Source organism: Sus scrofa, chromosome 7 (assembly GCF_000003025.6).
Source record: "Sus scrofa isolate TJ Tabasco breed Duroc chromosome 7, Sscrofa11.1, whole genome shotgun sequence".
NCBI classification, from domain to species: domain Eukaryota; kingdom Metazoa; phylum Chordata; class Mammalia; order Artiodactyla; family Suidae; genus Sus; species Sus scrofa.
In genome coordinates this window covers 114,399,227-114,419,829 of record NC_010449.5, presented here as the reverse complement: position 1 = coordinate 114,419,829, position 20,603 = coordinate 114,399,227, and the positions used below count along the sequence as shown (strand labels likewise).

The following is a 20,603-nucleotide window of genomic DNA, read 5'->3' as shown; positions in this document are numbered from 1 at the left end:
TATGTGTGTGCATCATTTCAGGGTTCCTTAGCCTCAGCACTGAGGACACATTGGGCTGGATAATTCTGTTTTGGGAGGCCTGTCCTGTGCACTGAAGGATCTTGAGCAGCATCCCAGGCCTCGGCCCACCCAAGGCCAGTAGCATGACCCCCGGTTATGACAACCAAAAGTGTCTCCAGATATGGCTGAGCATCCTCTGGGGGGCACGTTTGCCCCTGGTTGAGCCTTGGTGCCTTTCTCAGAGCACCACAGCTCTGAGAGCTTCTGTGGGTCAGTAAACCATTCTTAATTTATTTTATTTTACTTTTTTTGGCCACACCTATGGATGCGGAAGTTGCTGGGCCGGGGATCGAACCCACGCCGTAACAGTGACAATGGCAGATCCTTAATCACTAGGCCAGTGGGAAACTCCAAGCAGTTGCTGTTTTAAAGGCGTGACGCTGAGGCCTCCTTAGGTACCAGAATCTGGGTTTTGGAGGTCGGGATCTCCCACCAAGAGGTTCGTAGTCTCGTGGGTCCTTCCTCCGGCAGGAAGGCCGCCCTCTTCCATTCCCCCTGGACTGAGACTTCCTGACCTGCTTCTGTGCTACCGTCATGGTCTGTGTGCCTGTGATAAAGGCCCATGTGGTCTCTTTCGACTTTATATAATAAATGTGGCAGTGCCAGATCCTTTAACCCACTGTGCCAGGCTGGGGATTGAACCCACACCTCTGCAGCAGCCTGAGCCGCTGCAGTCGTATTCTTAACCCACAGCACCACAGCAGGAACTCGCAGTCAGCAAGTCTTAATCAGGCACTTGCTGTGTGTTGAGAATCCTAAAAGATATCACAGATACAAAAACACAAGACGGATCAGGTAGACGCAGCCCCGCCCCTATGGAAGGGCGCATGTGTGTCTGCGTGTGTCTGTGTCCCTGCAGTGTGTGTGTGGGGTGTGGGGGGTGTGTGATGGTTTAGGGGAGGCAGGGTTGATGCTGACAAAACACAGGTACATGGAGGAAAAGCAGCATCATCTCCACTTACGGTCAAGTTCCAGGAAGAAGAACAATCAAGGTCTGTGATACAGGGAGGTTCTTCTCTCTCTGAGGAGGTGACACCTGAGTCGAGGCCTGCCAGGCCTGGTGGGGGGCGCAGTGAATGGAGCAGGACGGGCACAGAGGCCCGAGGACCTGGGCTGAGCAGCAGAGCGCTGCGGGGGAGAGAGTGCGGACTGAGCCTGTGAGGGCCACTGCCTGGAAGAGGGCTGAGCGGTGCGGCCGGAGGTCGGACCACTGTCCACGGCACCAGAACCATGGCCAGGGCCACAGCTGCGCAGTAACTGTCTCTCTTCTGTAGCCAGAAGCCAGGAAGGCCAGGTGGCTGAGTGCAGAGGAGAGAGGCCCAGGCTTCCTCTGGCCTATGTGTCCCCTGGTCCCAGAGTTTAGCAGCACTCGGCAAACTCTGCTCTGGCATCACATTTTTTCAGGGACTTTGTCAGCTCTGTGGATGACAGTGTCTCCAGCACAGGGACCGTGGTTTTCTCTTCCAGATGGCTGAGTGTGAGCGTGTGATACCTCAGACCATCTGATGAGATGCCCAGGGGGACAGGCAGTGGTGGGTGGCATCTGGCTTTGTGTGTGGGGGGGGTACCTGTGACCGGGAGGCCACCAGCAGGCACCCTGAGGCAGAGTCACACACCCAGGATGCTCGCCCCCCACCCCAGGGGCTTTCCCTCTGCTGGTCCATCGTGCAGGTCACGTATGATACATTTTGGAGCCTGAGTGCACCAACCTTTTCTCATCCTTTCTGCTCTTATGCTGTGACTTTTGTTCACCAGCAGGGACAGTGGCAGGTGGGGGTTCTGGCTGGAGTTCTGCTTCAGGGAAGCTTCCTCTGCTCTTCCCAAATGCTCCAGGATTTCTCCCACCTTCTGCCCATGGTTCTTTTCGTGCACTGTGGTTCTGGTGGATTCTGTAGGTGTGGCTTTTCCTATGTTGTCTCTGGCTGGCTCTCCGCAGTCCTGACTTAGGCAACATGGACACATGCAACAAATCCAAGGAGTCTTTCCCTGATGCCTGCTGCCCAGCCAGCCAGTTCTGGTCTTGGGGTAGCCACGGGTTACAGAGGCCTGGAGCCTCTTGAGAGGAGTTGTGTGTATGTAAACAAGGACGGTCTTCCTGTCCCCACACAAAGCCATTGTTCTGTGTGATGTGTCTTGGAAATGATTTCATATCAGCCCTTCCTTCAGGCCGCCTTGTTCTTTTTAACGGCTGTGTAGTATTCCATCAAGTGGCCTTAAATCCTTTTTTTAATCCAGCCCTCTACTGTAGACACTTAGCGCATTCCTGATCATGTTTTGAAAACATGCTGCCCTGATTAAATATCCTTGTACATATATATATCTTTGGTGCACCTGTGGGGAATTATGTGGGATAAATACCTAGAAATAGAAACACTGAGTTTATGTATTCTTCATTTGGGCTGTTGCCCAATTTCTCTCCATAGAAGTCATGCCAGTAACCCTCCCACCAAGCCAGTGCTGGTCCCTGTTCTACCGCTTTGGAAGGTGTTTCTCATCAGTTGAATTTGGCAGAGGATTTGGCGGAACCGCAGAAGACTGGGGAGCGCCAGGATCCTAGCAGTCACCTCCTCATCCTGTTATTTTTCTGCCAGGCACTCGGGGTCCAGGCTCACACGGCCTGTCTGGACCTTGAACTTGGCTGCTGTGCTCCTCTGTGCTCCGCGTGCTATAAGGGCCTGACCGCCCTGGTCTGAGCCCCTGGGTTTAAGCAATGGGTCTGAAGAGCCAAAGAGGCTGAGGGGCAAATTGCACTGGTCTTTTCCTTCACCAGCTCCGCCAGTTCCTAGGCACAATGTTGTGCCAGAGGGCAGGCGGCGTCTCAGTCTTCCCGAAGGCTGAAGTCTGGCGCACGGGCCCCTCCGGCCGGCCCCACGCCTGCTGTCCTCATGCCTGCCGTCCTGCCCTCATCCTTTCCAGGCGTGGCCTCCTGGCCTCGCACACCGCTAGCCTGGTCACTGCGGATCTCAAAGCTGGCTCGTCGCTCCCCGGCTCGGGACCCTGTTGCTTTAGGAGCGCGTCCAAACTCCTTGGCTGGTCTCCGTCCACCCAGGCACGCCGGGCTCCCTCACGCCATGGCTCTGCCTTTGCTGGCCCCTCTGCTCGGAATGTCTTTTCATGTGTCCCATGCCTGTGACCCTTTGCGGCTCAGTGTCCCTGGCGTCCAGAAACCCTCTCTCCTCCCCCCCCCCCCCGCACACCCGCACCCCATGTGGCAACGTCCCTACTGTTACCACCTGCCACCCCCATGTCTCTGTCCCCTGACTGAGCCCCTGGTGAGGGTGGTAGGATGCAGGGCTCTGTGGCTGAAGAGGGGACCCTGTCTTCCCGGACACACACACACACACACACACACACACACACACACACACTCTCACGGCTACTACTCTCCCTGGTCTTGTGCTGCCTCGGGGGCCTCAGGCTCAGCGCTTACACACTTGCGAGCTCGTGGAATATACACGAGGGTTGATGAAGACCAAGTCGTCTGCTGTGGGAGCCCCCCTCTCCCAGGGAGCCACTTTGGAAAAGTTAGAGAAGCCGCAGTAGGTGATGAGGTGCGGGCGATGGGCCAGGCTGAGGCTGGGGGATGGACAGTCACATTGGTGACATAGGATAGTCTTGGGGGGGTGCGGGCTTGGTGGAGATAGTGAGTGGGTGTCTGTCCCCTCATGGAGCCATCATTGTCACTTATGTGCCGTCCTACTGGCCTTCTTCTCTGTGCCGGGTCTTGTCACCCGGCCGAGGGTGGGTCCAGCGTGGTGACTGACTGCATGAGCTCGAAGGCAGCAGGCCTGGGCTCCCGTGTCGCAACCTGGCTCTATTTGGGGCCTTGAGAGCTTTCTTTTTTGTTTGTCACATCACAAAAAAAATCAAAGAATCCTAGAACTTAAAGGTCAGAAAGGATGCTATAAATGCATTATTCTGATGCTGTTGTTTATGGATGGGAAAACCAAGATACGAATAACTCACGTGACTTCCAGAAGCATATAAAGTTAAGGGTGATTCTAGGACTTGAATTCAAATTTCTAGACTCTGCCTTTTGCCTTAACTTTCAGAGTGCCTCAGGGTCCTTGCACTGGGATTGGGACTGCCCCTGGTGCTGTGGCTGGCCTGAAAGAGTGCCCTGCCAGTGTTTGGAAGGGAAAAGCCTTGGTTGACTGTCAGGGACAGTTACACAGGTTGTGCACTGCACAGCTTGCTAGACTGCAGATGGCTCCCCGTGTGGCTGGACTTGGTCGACCTGCCCTTGGTATGTGCTGGACACTGCCACATCTTTTCTCAGCTCCTGGGAGTTGCTCCTAAGACTGGCTCCAGGAATCTCCAGACCGAGCCCTATGCCAGATCTAGCAGCCTCTTTAGACCCTCAGCCTGTGATTCTTGCACAGCAAGGGGTGATAGGGTTTGGCTAGGGCCGTGCTTGGCCGCCTGGCACATTGTGTTACATCAAGGCCCTGAACCCTGGTGTGGATGCCTCGAGACTCCCCTTGGTGTGGGCTTTGCTCTAAGCTCTAAAGGACAGGGTGGGGCCAGGAAGGCTTTGCCTGGGGGACATTTGGTCCTGGCCTCCATTGATTACAGGCTTCAGCCGTCTGCCCTGAGGGAGGCTTCGTTAGTTGTCCTCCCAGAAAGCTCTGCTCAGCCTGGCTCACAGCCTCACCTCACCTGGAGCCGCCCTCCCTGGTACGGTCTCACCTTCTGCCTCTGAAGATGTGACCATTGGTGGCACTGCGGTAGTGGCAGTCATCCCCCTCCTGTCCTCCTCCCACACTCAGCAGCGGCCACCACGGCCTCCCACCAGCACGTGCCCGTCCCTCACCCCTGTGTGGTCTTCATCACAGAGGCCACGTGGGCCCTGGCATCCAGCCGTGCCAATTGTCTGCTCTCAGAAGTGTCTACCCTCAGTTGTGTTCATTTGTCTCAATCCAGGGTTGGGGACAGATGCAGACTCTGGGCCCAGCCTGGTGGCCCCTTGGGGGTCTTTGGGGAGAAGAGCTCACCAGGGTGGACTCTGGAGTGGTAGGACGAGCAGATGGGGCCGAGGTCCCAGCTCTGCCACTTCACTGTGTGACCCGGACTAGTGTCCATTTCCATTCTCCTTTCTGAAAAGATGGGCTGGACTGAGCAGCTCTGAGGTCTCCCCAGGCCTGACCATCTATGACTCTGCCTCTGGAAGGGAAATGAGAAACTGTAGGTGCCTTTTGTGCTTGTTCGGTTTGTGGTTTTTTTTTTTTTTTTTTTTTTTTTTGCTTTTCCTTGTGCTGACACCAAATACAGCGTTCCTGTTTTCACTGGCTGGACCACCAGCCTGAAGGCCCAGACTTGGGTTGGCAGAACATGAGAGAGGTTCACTTTTTCTGTTGATTGATTGATTGCCACACGGGTCATATGGAGGTTCCCAGGCTAGGGGTCTAATTGCAGCTACAGCTGCTGGCCTACACCACAGCCATAGCAGCGCCAGGTCTGAACCATGTCTGTGACCTACACCGGATCCTTAACCACTGAGCAAGGCCAGGGGTTGAACCTGCATCCTTCTGGATCCTAGTCAGATTTGTTTCTGCCACGCCATGATGGGAACTCCTCACTTTTTCTATTTTACATAAATTTTAAAATAGTATTTTGGGTTTTTAAATCTGGGAAGACACAGTAAATTTTTTTCACATCACAAAAATTATTTAGTGACCCCAAGGGCCCAAGGTCCTAGGGCTCTTGATTCTCAGTAGAGTTTTCATTGCATTAAACCCTCATGACTTGATGCTTATTAAGGAGAGGTGCCACATCATCACACAATAACTGTGTGCCTGTATAAAAGTGCCTGTTCTTTTTTTGTTTTGTGTAAATAAGTAAGTAATGGAATTTTTTTTTTTTAACAAGAGATTTATTTATTTATTTATTTATTCTTGGTCTTTTTAGGACCGCACTACTGCACACGGAGGTTCCCAGGCTAGGGATCAAATTGGAGCTGTAGCCACTGGCCTATGCCGTAGCCACAGCAATGCCAGGTCTGAGCTGCATCTGTGAGCTACACCACAGTTCATGGCAATGCCAGAACCTTAGCCCATTGAGCAAGGCCAGGGATCGAACCATGGATGCTAGTCAGATTCGTTTCCGCTGAGCCATGATGGGAACTCCAGTAATGGAAAATTTAAAAAAAATTTTTTTTAATTAAGAAAAAGAATGAACCTGAGGGACCCTGGCTATAGCTAGGATTGTGATGCTTTTTGTTTACAAGTTTGCCATGCCTTGGTTTTTCTGTTTGTTCTGGTGGGTTGGTTGGTTGGTTTGAACTTTGAAAAGATTTTTATCTACCTTCATGAAAATGATTTTATTTGGTAGGTTTTAAAGCTTCATATTTTTTGTGGATTATTTTAGTTGCAAAACCTTTCAATGAACTATAACATTAAAGCCAAGCATAACAATGAACATGTATTGCAACTGACACAGTACAGATTTATAAACTGTGACAAGACCATCATATGACGCATTGGAATTTATCAGACAGCCCGCGTTTATGTTCTGCTTTGTCTCTTTGCTTGCTGAATACCCCTGGCAGGTTACACAATCTCTCAGAATATTAGTTCTTTTTTTTTTATAATGGTTTTTATTTTTTCTGTTATAGTTGGTTTACAGTGTTCTGTCAATTTCTTCTGTACAGTAGGGTGACCCAGTCATACATATATATACATTCTTTTTCTCACATTATCCTCCCTCATGTTCCATCACAAGTGACTGGATATAGGTCCCTGTGCTCTACAGCAGGACCTCATTGCTTACCCACTCCAAATGCAATAGTTTGCGTCTATTAACCCCAGACTCCCACTCCCTCCCCCTCCCCTTAGCAACCACAAGTCTGTTCTCCAAGGCCATGGGTTCTTTTCTGTGGAAAGGTTCTTTTGTGCCGTGTATTAGATTCCAGTTATAAGTGATATCATATGGTATTTGTGTCTTTCTGACTTACTTCACTTAGTATGAGTGTCCAGTTCCATCCATGTTGCTGCAAATGGCGTTATTTTGTTCTTTTTGATGGCAGAGTAGTATTCCATAGTGTATATATACCACATCTTCTTAATCCATTCCTCTGTTGATGGACATTTAGGTTGTTTCCATGTCTTGGCTATTGTGAATAGTGCTGCAGTGAACATAGGGATGCATGTGTCTTTTTGAATGAACGTTTTGTCTGGACAGTTGCTCAGGAGTGGGATTGCTGGGTCATATGGTTTAGTTTTCTGAGGTACCTCCATACTCTTTTCCATAGTGGTTGTACCAATCTACATCCCCACCAACAGTACCAATTTTCTCCACACCCTCTCTAGCCTTTGCTATTTGTAGACTTTTTAATTTATTTATTTCTATTGAAGTATAGTTGATTTACAATGTCATGTTAGTTTCAGGTGTATAGCACAGTAATTGTTATACATATATATATAATTTTTCAGATTTTTTCCTTTATAAATTATTACAGAATATTGAGTATAGTTCCTTGTGCTGTTCAGTAGGTCTTTGTCGATTACCTGTTTTATGTACACTAGTGTATATATGTTAATCCCAAATTTCCAATTTATCCTTCCCCTCTTTTCCCATAATTTTGTTTTCTGTATCTGTGGGTCTATCTCTGCTTTGTATATAAGTTCATTTGTATCTTTTTAAAAAAAATTGCATATATAAGTGATATTATGTGGTATTTGTCTTTGGCTTACTTCACCTAGTACGATAATCTCTAGGTCCATCCATGTTGCTGCAGATGGCACTATTGCGTTCATTTTTTGGGGATGTTTTTATGGCTGCACTTGTGGCATATGGAAGTTCCCAGCTAGGGGTTGAATCGGAGCTGCAGTTGCTGGCTTACAGCATGGCCATAGCCACTCCAGACCCCAGCCGAGTTTGCAACCTACACTGTAGCTTGCAGCAGTACTGGGTTCTTAACCCACTGAGCCACGACAGGAACTCCAAGGTGCATGTATCTTTAAAAATCAGAGTTTTCTCTGAAAAATCCCCTAGGAGTAGGATTGCAGAATCATATGGTGTCTCTGTTTTTAGTGTTTTAGGGGATCTCCATACTGTTCCCCCAGTGGCTGAACCAATTTACATTCCCACCGACAGTATAGGAGGGTTCCCTTTTCTCCTCTCCAGCATTTATTATTTGTAGGCTTTTTGATAATGGCCATTCTGACTGGTGTGAGGTGACAGGTCATTGTAGTTTTGACTTGCATTTCCCTAATTAGTGATCCTGAGCATTTTTCCTGTGTTTTTTGGTCCTCTGTCTTCTTTGGAGAAATGTCTGTTTAGATCTTCTGCCCACTGTTGATAGGGTTGTTTGTCTTCTTGGTATTGAGCTGTATGTGCTGTTTGGATATTTTGAAAATTAATCCCTTGCCACAGTTGCATTGATTGCAAATATTTTCTTCCATTGCGTAGGTTGTCTTTTTGTTTTGTTTATGGTTTTCTTTGCTATACAAATGCTTTTCAATTTAATTAGGTCCCATTTGTTTATTTTTTGTTTTTATTGTCATTACTCTTAAGACACATTCCCCCCCCCCACCACCAAAAAATGCTGTGACTATGTCAAAGGGTGTTCTGCCTGTATCTTCCTCTAGGAGTCTTATACTATCTGGTCTTACATGGTCTTTAATCCTTTTTTTTTTTTTTTTTTTTTTTTTGCTTTTTGGGGCTGAACCCATGGCACATGGAAGTTCCCAGCTAGAGGTCGAATTAGAGCTGCAGCTGCCAGCTTACACCACAGCTCATGGCAATGCCAGATCCTTAACCCGCTGAGCAAGGCCAGGCATTTAGGTGTCCGGTTTTCCCAGCATCACTTATTGAAGAGACTGTCCTTTCTCCATTGTATATTCTTGCCTCCTTTGTCATAGATTAGTTGGCTATAGGTACTTGGGTTTATTTGTGGGCTTTCTCTTCTGTTCCATTGATCTCTATGTCTGTTTTTGTACCAATACCATACTTTTTTGATGACTGTATCTTTGTGGTTTAATCTGAAGCCAGGGCTCGTGATTCCTCTAGCTCCGTTTTTCTTTCTCAAGATTGCTTTGGGGTCTTTTGTCTTTCCATACAAATTTAAGATTTTTTTGGACTAGTTCTGTGAGAAATAGCACTGATAACTTGATAGGGGTTGCATGAATCTGTAATTGCCTTGATAAGTATGATCATTTTAGCAATATTTATTCTTCCATTCCAGAACACGGTCTGTCTTTCTATCTGTTGTGTCATCTTAGATTTCTTTCATTGTGTCTTATGGTTTTCTGAGTACAGGTCTTTTGCCTCCTTAGGTAGGTTTATTCCTAGGTGTTTTATTCTTTTTGATGTGATAGTAAATGGGATTATCTCCTTAATTTCTTTCTGATCTTTCGTTATTAGTGTATTAAAATCCGTGCCATGCCATTTTTCACAGACTAGAGGGCTCTGGAGCCATTGGGGTGGGTTCACGTCCCATCTTGCTGCTTTCCAGCTGGGAGAGGGAAAAGCACTGAGATTCTCTGAGCCTCAGCTTCTCTGTCTGTCAAATGGGGCTGCTAACAAGACCTGCTGCCTAGGGTTGCGGTAAGAAAGGAACATGCCCGTGCCTGCGAGGTGTGGGATGTTGGCCTCCTCTGTTTGGTGAGTGTTTAGGAAAAGTTAGCTGCTATCATCATTTTACTGTAATTATAAATAATAACACATCCCAGTGTCTTGCCAAGACCCCCATCATGGTGTTAAGACTTTAGGAACTAGAAGCTTCTTGGCTTTCACCCACCGCTCGGTGTGGAAGGAGCTAGGTAAAAGGCCAGGCTCCGTGGCCATCTGCTGGATGATCTGGACATGGGCCATGCTCTCAGGAAGAGCCAGAAGGATTGAGATTATGCTGAGTAAGCCCAAAGTCACCTTCTTTCCCAGAAAAGGCTCCCTGTGAGTAATTTTTAATAGCCACAAGGAAGCCATTTCAGGTCTTCCTCAGCTGGCATTCGGCGGCCCAGTATTAACTGAAACACACAAGCCCTGATGCGTGGGATCCCAGCAGTCAGCTCTGATTTCTTCTGTGCACGGCCTGTGGTGTTTGTCTTGAGTGCCGACACTTACCTACTTCTAGAACCAAGTGGCAACCAGGATTCTGAAGTCCTGCTGAGATGAGCACAAACGGTTGCTGTAATTCCCAAGTGCCCGCCGCCACCATGCTCAGGGTGGTGGCTGCCAGGGCTGTGGGGGAGGCCTGGTGGAACTGGGCCCTGTTTTCCATTTCTTTTCTTTTTTCTTTTTTTCTTTTTGGTCTTTTGTCCTTCTAGGGCTGCACCCGTGGCATGTGGAGGTTCTCAGGCTAGGAGTCTAATTAGAGCTGTTGCTTTTGGCCTGCGCCACAGCCACACCAGATCTGAGCTGTGTTTGCAAACCTACACCATAGCTCACGGCAACACTGGATCCTTAACCCACTGAGCAAGACCAGGGATCGAACCTGCAACCTCATGATTCCTAGTTGGATTTGTTTCTGCTGCGCCACAATAGAAACTCCCCATTTTCTGTTTCTTATCCACCGCATGTGGAAAGCTGGAGTCCCAGCAGGGTAAACGCAAGACAGGCCACACTGCAGAGCTGGGACCACAACCCACGGCCTTGCTCTTTGGTTCAGTGCTTGCTTTCTCTCTTCCTTCTATTTTTTTAATTGCAGTATAATATACACAGAGTAAGGTCTACACATTGTGAGCAGCTTGATCAGTTTTTACCAACCAGCTATATACACCATGTACCCAGCTCCAGGTCAAAAAGTAGAGCAGTGCTGCTCCCCTGAGCCCAGCTCTGCCCAGCCCTGCCCTGCCCTGCCCTGCCCTGCCCTGCCCTGCCCTTCCCTCCCTTCCTTAGCCTCTGGCAGTGAGGTCCCGTCCTACCCCTAGTGCGGCACTTCCGTGTTCCCATGTGACAGCCTCTTCCTTGGGTTGGGGACAGGAAGGGCTGCTAGAGAGAAGGAGGCTGGTTACCAAATGGGGAGGTGGGCTTTCCCCAACGAACTGGGATGAATGGCTTCCAGCCTGATCCCCAGCAGGATTTTCTTGAAATTCTAAAAAGCTTCTCTGCCTCTCCCCGCAGCCTGCAGATTAACGTGGAGCGTGCTTGGCGGGGCAGTTGGCGCTGAGCTTGCCCGGCCCTGCCCGGGTGCCTTTTTAGCATTCACTGTGCTGTTCCCTGCCCTGCCTTCGCTGGAGCTTGAGAGCTTCCTGAGAATAGCGGTGTCACAAGCTCGCTCCTGCCGTGGGGCTTGCGCACGTGTCGGCTGGGGTTCCTATGCAGGCGGCCATCCTTCAAATAGCCCCTACTCAGGGCCCCAGTAGAAGACTCTGCTCATTCGCAGGAGGTCTGGGCAGCTCCCAGCCTCTCCATTCGCCCCTCACCACTGGCCCCAGGCTCTGCTCCTCTTTATCCTGTTACAGGCCCGGCTGAGCTGTGTACAGATGAGGACTGAGGCTTAGGCCCCGTGTCGCAAGTGGGAAAGGCAGGATTTTACCCCAGGTCTGGAGGCCTCTGGAGGCTGGGTGTAACCTCTTCCCAGCATTGGCCTTCACTTGGCAGGGAGGGAGCTGAGGCCCAGTAAGGAGACAGGGCTCCCAGCTCTCTGCATGGTGCCCCCTCCTCCCTCCAGCTCTCCCACCCCCAGAAGCGTAGACTTCCAGAGCCGTCCACTGAGCCTCAATTCCAAGTCCTGCCATCGGGCCTAGAGGCTAGGCTGTGCCCGGCTGGGCTCCCAGGGGCACACGGCCCAGGGGCAGCCTTCCAGCTGTCAGGTCCTGAGGCCGTGCCAGGCCTGAGGCCAGGGGCAGGCTGGACCCACCGAAGCTCCTGGTGCTGGTGTCCAGTTGATCTGTTTTTCTTTTTCTTGCTTGTTCTTTTGGTATCATAGCTAAGAATCTGTTGTCTGGCCCAAGGTCACGAAGATTTACACCGGTGTGTTCTTCTAAGAGATTGATGGTTTTCGCTCTTACCTCAAAGAAGTGGTCCTTTTTTAAAAGAAGCGGTCCTTGCAAACCAGTTCATCCAGTGGCATGCATGCAGCCAGTCCTGGGGAAACAGTAGCTACTGTTATTTTAAATGATTATCAGTTATGATTATTTGTATTTATTATTTATCATCATCTTTGCCGTGATTCCTCTCTCATTGTGTTTCCCATCTGGGTGGCCACCTCCTGCTCCTTCCTGCAAGATGGTGTTGCTATTTGAACTCTTTTCTGGCACAACTGGGGGTGCAGAGAGTGGAGGATAGGACCTTGTGGCTTCCCCCACTCCCTCCATTCTGCCCCAGACGTTTTGTTTTGGAAAATTTTAAAATGCCTGAGTGGCTTCTGCAGTGCTCTCCCCTACTCATCACCCTTACTTCTTCTTCTTCTTTTTCGTCTTTTTAGGGCCGCACCTGCAGCATATGGAGGTTCCTAGGCTAGGGGTCGAATTGGACCTACAGCTGCCAGCCAACACCACAGCCACAGCAACGTCAGATCTGAGCTACGTCTGCAACGTACACCACAGCTCACGGCAACACCAGATCCTTAACCCACTGAGCGAGGCTAGGGATCGAACCCGCAACGTCACGGTTCCCAGTTGGATTCGTTTCTGCTGCACCACGACGGGAACTCCTCACCCTTACTTCTTGAGTTAGCAGCTCATGGCCGCTCTGCTTCCGCCTGTGCTTCACCTACCCCCGCCCCCATGCCTGGTTATTGTGCAGCAAATCCCAGATAATCCCTTTTAATCTGTTGATTGTTTTAGTACACATCTCTACAAGATGAGTCACCACTTTCTGAAGAGAGACCTGCGATGTTTGGGGGAGTGGGCCAGAGCCCCACTACCTCCGAAGGATGCAGGGTAGGAGGGATCCTGTGAGCAGGTGCCTCTTCTGCCTCCCTGTGAGGAGCAGGGTGGCGGCTGCAGCGTGGGTCGTCATGGGCTGGGGGTGGGGGTGGGGTTGCATCGTGCTCCAGGTGCCAGCAGGGCCAGCCTGGGGCAGAACAGCCTGGTCTCTCACCCCAAGTGCAGAGCTGGCCCGCCCCTCCGTCTGCTGGACAGGGCCATCTGCAGGGCACGATGGGCTCAGAGACCCCGGGTCAGGGTGCACGCGTTGCAGTCACGAGAAGGCTTTTGCTTTTGTATCTCCCAACTCTTCATATTTGTCATCTCCTCGTCCACAACAGCTCCCCAAGACAGCTTTTATTCAAAATGCACATTTTCACACAAGGAAACGGAATCCCAGTTTCATCTTCACAGACATAAAGTAGCAGAGGTGGAATTTGAACTCGGGACTCCCGCCTGCATTTTCTGTCAGATGAGAGGAAATCCTTGCAGCTTGCTCCTTGCTCATTTCCTGGCCGGACATGGAGCTGCAGAGGAATGGTTTCTCTGATGCTCATCTTTGTCCTCTCACTCGGCTCAGGTTCCCGGTGGGGAAACCAGCAGAGGGCCTGGTGCCCGTCTTGGTGCCATCATCCCGTGGGCCTTAGGGGTGTCAGGCTGTTCTCTGGCCCTTTGTCCATATTCTCCAGACCCCCTCCTGGCCCTGCTGACCCTGCCGTCTGTTTCTGCGTCTCCCTCTCGTTGGCTGCTTCAAGCCCGGCACCTTCTTGTTACCTTCCAGGATCCCTTTCTAGGTGTCCCAAGGCAGGCCCGCTCACAGAACACGTGTTTACCATTTGCCGTGGAGACCGTGTGGGCCTCTCTTCCTCTGAGTGGTGATGAAATGGCACCGAGCTTGCCCTTCCAGCAGTTCGTTTGGTAATTCTAAGAGACTTGTGAAAAATGCATGAGGCCCGCGATGCAATGGATAAGCCGAAAGGCTTGGAAGAAAATCCACTTGTGGGTAGTTGGGGCTGTTTGGAAAAACTCTTTCTTTGCCCTCTCTGTCCTTGTCCCATAAGAGATCGTGGTTAGGAATAATTCTTCTTTTAATTCTGATGCTTTCATCCTGGGTCAAAAGCTTGTTGGCGCCTGCTTGTCAGATCCTGTCCCCTTTTGGTTCCTTCTAGCTTCTTTGGCTTAAATTCCCGTCTTAATGAGTCTGAGTTCTTTCTTTAAAGGCCGTTGCCCTAATGCATCAGAGTGGGACCAGAACCAGCTTTGTGTTATTCAGTAACTATGCAGACACTTTTCTTGATAATGCGGGTGGGCGTGGTGGGGAGGGTGGGTGTTGGGGTGGGGGGCGGTGTCTTGATTTACTGGAATTCGGGGGTGGAGGGAGGACTGGGCCAGCCCAACAAAGCAACGTCTGACGCTGCCTGCCTCTCGAAAGAAGGCAGTGAACAGGTGTGTGTCCCTGCTGTTACCTGCAGTGCCTCTAGCAGGTGGCTGCCCAGCTTGTTCTAGAGCATCCTCATGTGTGGCCTTGAAGTTTGCCTCACAAACACCAGCTTTCTCCAGCTTAGACTCAGCAGTCGCAGACAGTCAAGTGGGTCACCAAGGCGACAGCGGAGGCGACCCCAGCGGGAGCCTGGGTGTCTTGACTCCTTCGCTCTTCCCTCTGTACCGGGCTGCTTCGCGGCGCGGTGGAGGGGGCTCAGGGCATCGCAGTGCTTTCATTTCATAACCCAGAACGTGAACTCACTGGCCAGGTCCAGCAGAGGAAACCCAAGAAGGCTCTGGTTTGTCCCATCTCGGCTCCACGCCTCATGATGACCGAGCGGTGTGGATGATGCAGTTTGTTAAGTGAAGGACCTTTTCTTTCTTTATTTTTTTATTTTATTATTTTTTTTTTTTTTGCTTTTTTAGGGCCGCCCCTGCAGCATATGGAAGCTCGCTGGCCAGGGGTTGAATCGGAGCTACAGCTGCCGGCCTGCGCCACAGCCACAGCAGATCTGAGTCGCATCTAGGACCTACACCACAGCTCACGGCAACGCTGGCTCCTTAACCCACTGAGTGAGGCCGGGGGTGGAACTTGCATGGACGCTAGTCGGGTTTGTTTCCACGGAGCCACAACAGGAGCTCCGAGTGGATGACCTTTTAACGTGAGGACATTAACAGGATTTCAGTCGCGTGTGTCAATGTTGGTGCCTCACGAGTGCCCTGCCTGCGTGTCCACATAGATCTGTCTCAAAGGAACTGTGCCAACGGGGAGTTACCACTGGGGAGCCCGCCGCAGAGAGGTACTGAGGACGTAGGAGAGAGAAGGGCTCCTTGGCCTGAGGGCAGCCCTTTCTTAAGGACACCTCTCAGCTTGTCGCCACGTCCCCAGTGGGTTCCAGACGCGGGCTCCCCCACATCAGCTCCTGGCTCCTTCTGTAGAGCAGGGCAGCGGGTGGGCCTCTCGGGGGGAGGAGGAGGGAGCCGTGATGGCAGCTTCTGTTCTGCCTTTGGGTCTGCACCTGCGTGTGCTGGGAGAGAACTTTCTGGTTCTGGGGGCGAGAGCGTGTGGGCCCTGTGGGGTTCACCGTGTGAGGACAGGAAGGAGGCCTCCCCACATGCGTGCACTGGCCACCCCTCAGGAAGGGAGGCTTTTTTTTGTTTTTTTTTTTTAAATACACAGAGAAAAAGACACCACTGAGCCCATAACCAGATACTCTGATATAAAACACAAGGCGAGAGCAGATTTCAGAGAAATAGATACGAATCTCTGGCTTTTGTGTTGCGAGCTCTTGAAAAATGATTGCTAGGAACCAAAATAGGTCCGCTGGAAAAAAAAAAAAAAGAATAATCCCAAACGGAGCCTTCTTTTTGCTGATAAGATTTACTGGAAAAGAAGCATTATGGCTTTTTCCCTGGCCTCTGCTGACCTCACAGACCTGTTCTTGCGGAGTGGGCCAGGAGGGGCGAGTTAAGCTGGTGTATGTCCCCTGGGGCTGCCGGAACAAAGGACCACAAACCGAGTGGCCTAAAAACTGTAGAACTTCATTCTCCGGCAGTTAAGGGGGCCAGATGTCTCAAATCAAGGTGTGTTCAGAGCTGATACCTTCTGGAGGCCTGAGGGAGAATCTATTCCTTGCCCCTCGTGTCTGTTTCATGCCTCGCGTAGCTTCTGCTGGTGGCCGGTGGTCCTCAGCCAGCCTTGCCTTGGAGCTGACCTCAATCGCTCTCTCCATCTTTACACCACCTTCTCCCTGTGCCTCTGTGTCCCAATTTTCCCTGTCTTGAGGATGCTGGTCCGTGGACGAGGGTCCATCCTAATCCAGTGTGACCTCATCTTAACTTGATTACATGCATGAAGACACTTTCCAGATAAGGTCACATTCACAGCAACTGGGAATTAGGACTGGAACAGGTGTGGTGTGTGGGGGGACATAGGTCACCCCACCATAGCAGCAGCAGTTGCCGAATGGCCTTCCTTGCATGCTGCCCTTTCTCCTGTTACTCCAGCATCCCCCATTTTTGTCCTCAGAATCGTAGTGCTTTAGAACCAGAGGGATTGGCGTCTTTTTTTTTTTATCTGCCTGACAAGCTGCTCTAGTCACTGCGGTGACGTGGTGCTCCGGGAGTCACGGAGGTGACACATGGGGGGGCCAAGATCCCCATGTTCCTTTCCCGGAGGCATTTCGCTCTGTCTTTTGTTGGCTTCTGTTGCAGGTAATGGTTTCTTCTTCCCCATGTGCCTTAGTGTATTTTCCGAGAGGACTGTAACTTCCTTAAAGCCTCATCTTACCACAGTTCCTCGCGCCTTGCCACAGTCGGCTGTGAAGGGAGTGGGTGTTAACATGCATTTATTGAGCACCTGGGGGGCGAGTGGCTGGCTCACGGAGCACCTTAGCGCCTTCCCACAGACCTGCTGAATCCCGGCCTCCCACTCTCCCCAGCCCTGCCTCAGACTCAGTGCAGAGGGCAGGGTGCTGGCCACTCTCATTGAGCATAATCGACCCGCGAAGCAGCCCTGGTTTCAGGTGAGGCTTTATCCAGGAGTCAGATAAGCGGACTGGAACCCAGCTGTGCTCCTTTTCTTGGCTCTGTTTGCTCAGTTTGGGCTCCGTTTTGAGATTGGGCTCCATCACGCCTCTCTTCCAGATCCCTGGGCAACTGCTCCCGGTTGCCCAGTCTTCAGCTGCCTCTCGCCCTCAGGAGGGGGAGCACTGTTCCCAGCATTCCCAGCAAGAGCGCCCGGCCTGCCTCGGATTGGACAGACTCGGGTCACATGTCCCCTCCTAAGCCAGCTGCCCCAGGAAGTGGGACGTGCTGATTGGTCTAACCAAAGTCATGTGATCCAGGGGGGCTGAGTGGGTGGAGGCCGTTTCCTGAGACCAGGTGATGCCCCAAACAGGAATTAGGGCTGGTGTGTGTTGTATGTTGTGGTGGGGGTGGATGGAGAGGGATGGAGGCGGGAAGGACACGTGGGATGAGATCTTGCTTGTCACCCTCCTTTCAGCCTCAGTCTCCCTCTAACCGGAGGGGGTGTGTTTTCTGTTAGGAATACATCGATGCCCACCCCGAGACCATTGTCCTGGACCCCCTTCCTGCCATCAGGACCCTGCTCGATCGGTCCAAGTCCTACGAGCTCATCCGGAAGATCGAAGCCTACATGCAAGGTACGGACCATCGTGGCCGGGCACCACCTCGTGGACACAGGGTGGTCATGGCGAGCGGTTGGGAGGAGGGGGATCTGGTCTTTTTACGCAGTTGAACCTTCTGAGGAAGAATCTTCCTTTCCTTCTCCCTCTTTTTTGGGGAAAAAAAAGCCCTAGGGTCTCTTTGGGAGAGTGGCTCCCATCACTTCAAGATGGCTTTGTTTTGTTGTCTTAAACCCGTGAGTGGTGATGAAGCGTCCTGATAACACAGCGGTTGGAGAGCAGAAGTGTGAGTAGGACAGCTCAGCGGCAGGCGGGCGAGTGCAGTTATGTAACCAGGCAGGGGAGACACACAGGGAAGTTGAAGGGCCTTTAATCAAACGCTCGGAGCTCTGTAATGTGGCGGCTGGACCCCACGGGGTACACGCCGTTCTCGCAGGCGGGGAGCCTCCCTCTTAGCAGCAGGTGTATCTCTTGCCAGCAGCAGGTGCTTGCCCCCGAGGACTCATCCTCCCCACGTCTCAGGGCAGGGCAGCTCCAGAGAAGTCAGACTGCCTTTCCCAGGTGCCTGTTTATACGAGAAGGCTTTGGGGAAAGGCTTACGGTAACAGTGACCTCTGAGTTCACTGGTCCATGCGTTCCCTGCTGAGAGTTCTTATTTAACTGTAACAAAAAGTGCTTTGCTGGGGCCCTGGGGCTGCGTGAGATTCCTTCAGAGGCAAGAGAGGCAGCCCCTGTTCCTGCCATCCAGGCCATCTGTCCGTGGCCTGCAGGGGCTGCCTCGAACCCTGACCTGGTGACCTGGCCCCCACTGTCATTCATGTGATGCTTGGACCAGTGGGTGCTTTGGCTCACAGATCAGCGTGGGGATAATAAGAGCAGGATTTATTGGGTACATGCTGAGTGCCCAGTGCTGGCCAAAGCTTTCTCTCACATTCTTTCTTCCAGTGCCCGAAAGGTGGGCCAGATCGTCCTCTCTGTTCTGCAGAGGAGGAGCTGAGAGCTTAGCGAGGCCCCAGCGTCGCACGGCCTGGAACTGCAGAGCCAGAATCTAGGCAGGTCTCTTCAGCCCAGGTTCCCCAGCTCCTAAGCCCTAAGCTTGACTTTCGTGTCCATGGTCAGGGGGCCCTGGATCCAGCCAGCCCCTGGCCCGGGGCACTGCTGAGTGCTTACTTGGTTTTTTAAGAAACATCCTCTATGCAAGAACTGGTGCTGGACCTGGCCGTCCCGGAGGGGGTCCTGAGGCCTCATGCAAGCCTGGGCTGCACCAGGAGGTGTAGAGCGGGACTTCCTGGGCAACCCCTAACAGGCAGGCTATTTTAGCCACACCAAGGACATCCTTTCGTCCTTGGAGTCGTCACTGGAGTGGTCCCTGGCCGTGTCAGCTTCCATCCCCTTTGCATTTCTCTCCTGGGTCCACCCAGATCCCCCAGATAAAAGGAAGAGCCAAAGTGATGTTTTGGTTGAACAATGGTTCTGGAAAGGAAATCCGCCTCTTCCCAGAAAGTGTGTGTGTGTTGGACACTGACTGTGTGTGCAGAGACAGGAAGTGATAGTGAAAGAGGAAAGGCTGGTTAGTGAGCAGAGTTGCAGGTTGGCCCCCCTGACAGGTCCGATAGAAGAGTGATGCCTCCTGATGGGATTTGCAGGGGCACGACTCAGGGCGTTTTCAGAGCAAAATGCACAGGCCTTGCGGGGAGACAGCCAAGCTTGTGTCCGCATCTTGCTGTCGTGTGGTCTCGGCCACGTCTCCCGACCTGGCCTTGCCTGGTTTCTCTGAGATGGATAGTAAGTGGTTTATCCACGGGGCCTGGGGTTGCAGTAACTGGGAAGGTGTCTGAAGAGCGCTTAGCACAGGCCTCGGCCCAGGAGGTCACCCAGGAATGGGAGCCGCTGTTCCTGCACCTGTTACACTGGAAGGGGCTGGGGATTCTGGAAGGGTCTTGGAGTCCATCTCCATTCTTATGGGTGGAGAATCAAGGCTGGCATCAAGGGTGAACCTGGGCCTGGTGTGTGAGCGTGCGCGTTCAGGGGGCTGGGCATCAGCCTGCAGGGCGCACGGGAAGCAGGGCTGTCCCGGTGGGTGAGTCCTGAGGGAGTGACGGCCCGGGGCCTCCCAGACAGGCAAGGGTGTGGGCACAGTGGGGAGAGGGCTGAAGTGGGCTGCTGTGTGGCCTCACGGACCATCGGTCAGAGGGGGGGACTTGGAACGCCTCGGGCAGGCAGGGACTCCATTCGTGAGCAGCCTTTGAAGGCATGTGAGTGAGGAGATGACAGTACCATTTAGATAAGCCATATAGATGTGGCCGAGAGGTAGATTTGGTGGTCGTTACCTATACCCAGTTGTGAGGGTGACCCACACCCAGCCACAGGTGTGAGGGGCTGGCATCCAGCCCCTACTGGGGCAACAGAGGTCAGTTCAGGGGCTGCCTGCGGGGGGTTGGGAGGGCAGCGAGCACTTGTTGACCAAACTCTCAAGACAGGCTTGGTCCTGGGCCTGCAGGAATTGTCGTGGGGGTGGGCTGTGACCGCTGCGCCCTGGTTTGTCCTGATCGCCTACGCCAAGCCGGGTCCGTATTCTTCCAGGAGGGCAGGCAGAGGCCGGGCTTCCTGGAGGCTTTTCCTGCCCGCCTGGGGAAACACTGCTGGCTCCTACCTCCCATCCTCCCAGAGGCCGAGGCTGCTCCTGGCACAGAGGCAGGGAACCGTCTGGGAGGCACCCCTGGTGCTCCCCCGCTCCCCTGCCGCTGATCCTGGGTACGCAGCCTGCTTAGGCCTACTGTACAGGGCCGAGACGACTCTTCCAGCTCCTCAGTACGGCAGTCCAAGGGCCACTGCTTATGAGTTGGGAGAGCGGACTTGGCAGAGACCCCTAGAGTTGTCACCATCCTCTAGGCCGAGGTGGCTCTCCCTGTCTGCAGGGTGCTGGGGTGGCTGCGAAGAAGACAGACCAGGGGGCAGGCTGCCGCAGGGAGGTGAGCAAGGCTCCCTGCTCTGCAGTTGGGGTGGGCCCGTCACTTCAGTGTGACACGTGGGGAGGGGCTCCCAGAGAGGACAGTGGGGAACTCGGACCGAGTCCACACTCAGGCCGGCCACCTGCCTCCATGCT

At 52.3% G+C, this 20,603-nt stretch overlaps 1 protein-coding gene across 2 annotated transcripts in view; it reads left to right on the top strand.

Annotated features, from left to right (window-relative positions):
• Nucleotides 1-20,603, top strand: part of ITPK1 (inositol-tetrakisphosphate 1-kinase) — a 158,830-nt gene that overhangs the window by 100,976 nt on the left and 37,251 nt on the right. For both annotated transcript variants that reach the window (XM_021097985.1, NM_001143692.2), the window contains 1 exon segment: nucleotides 17,398-17,515. In XM_021097985.1, coding sequence (XP_020953644.1) covers nucleotides 17,398-17,515 — 118 coding nt within the window.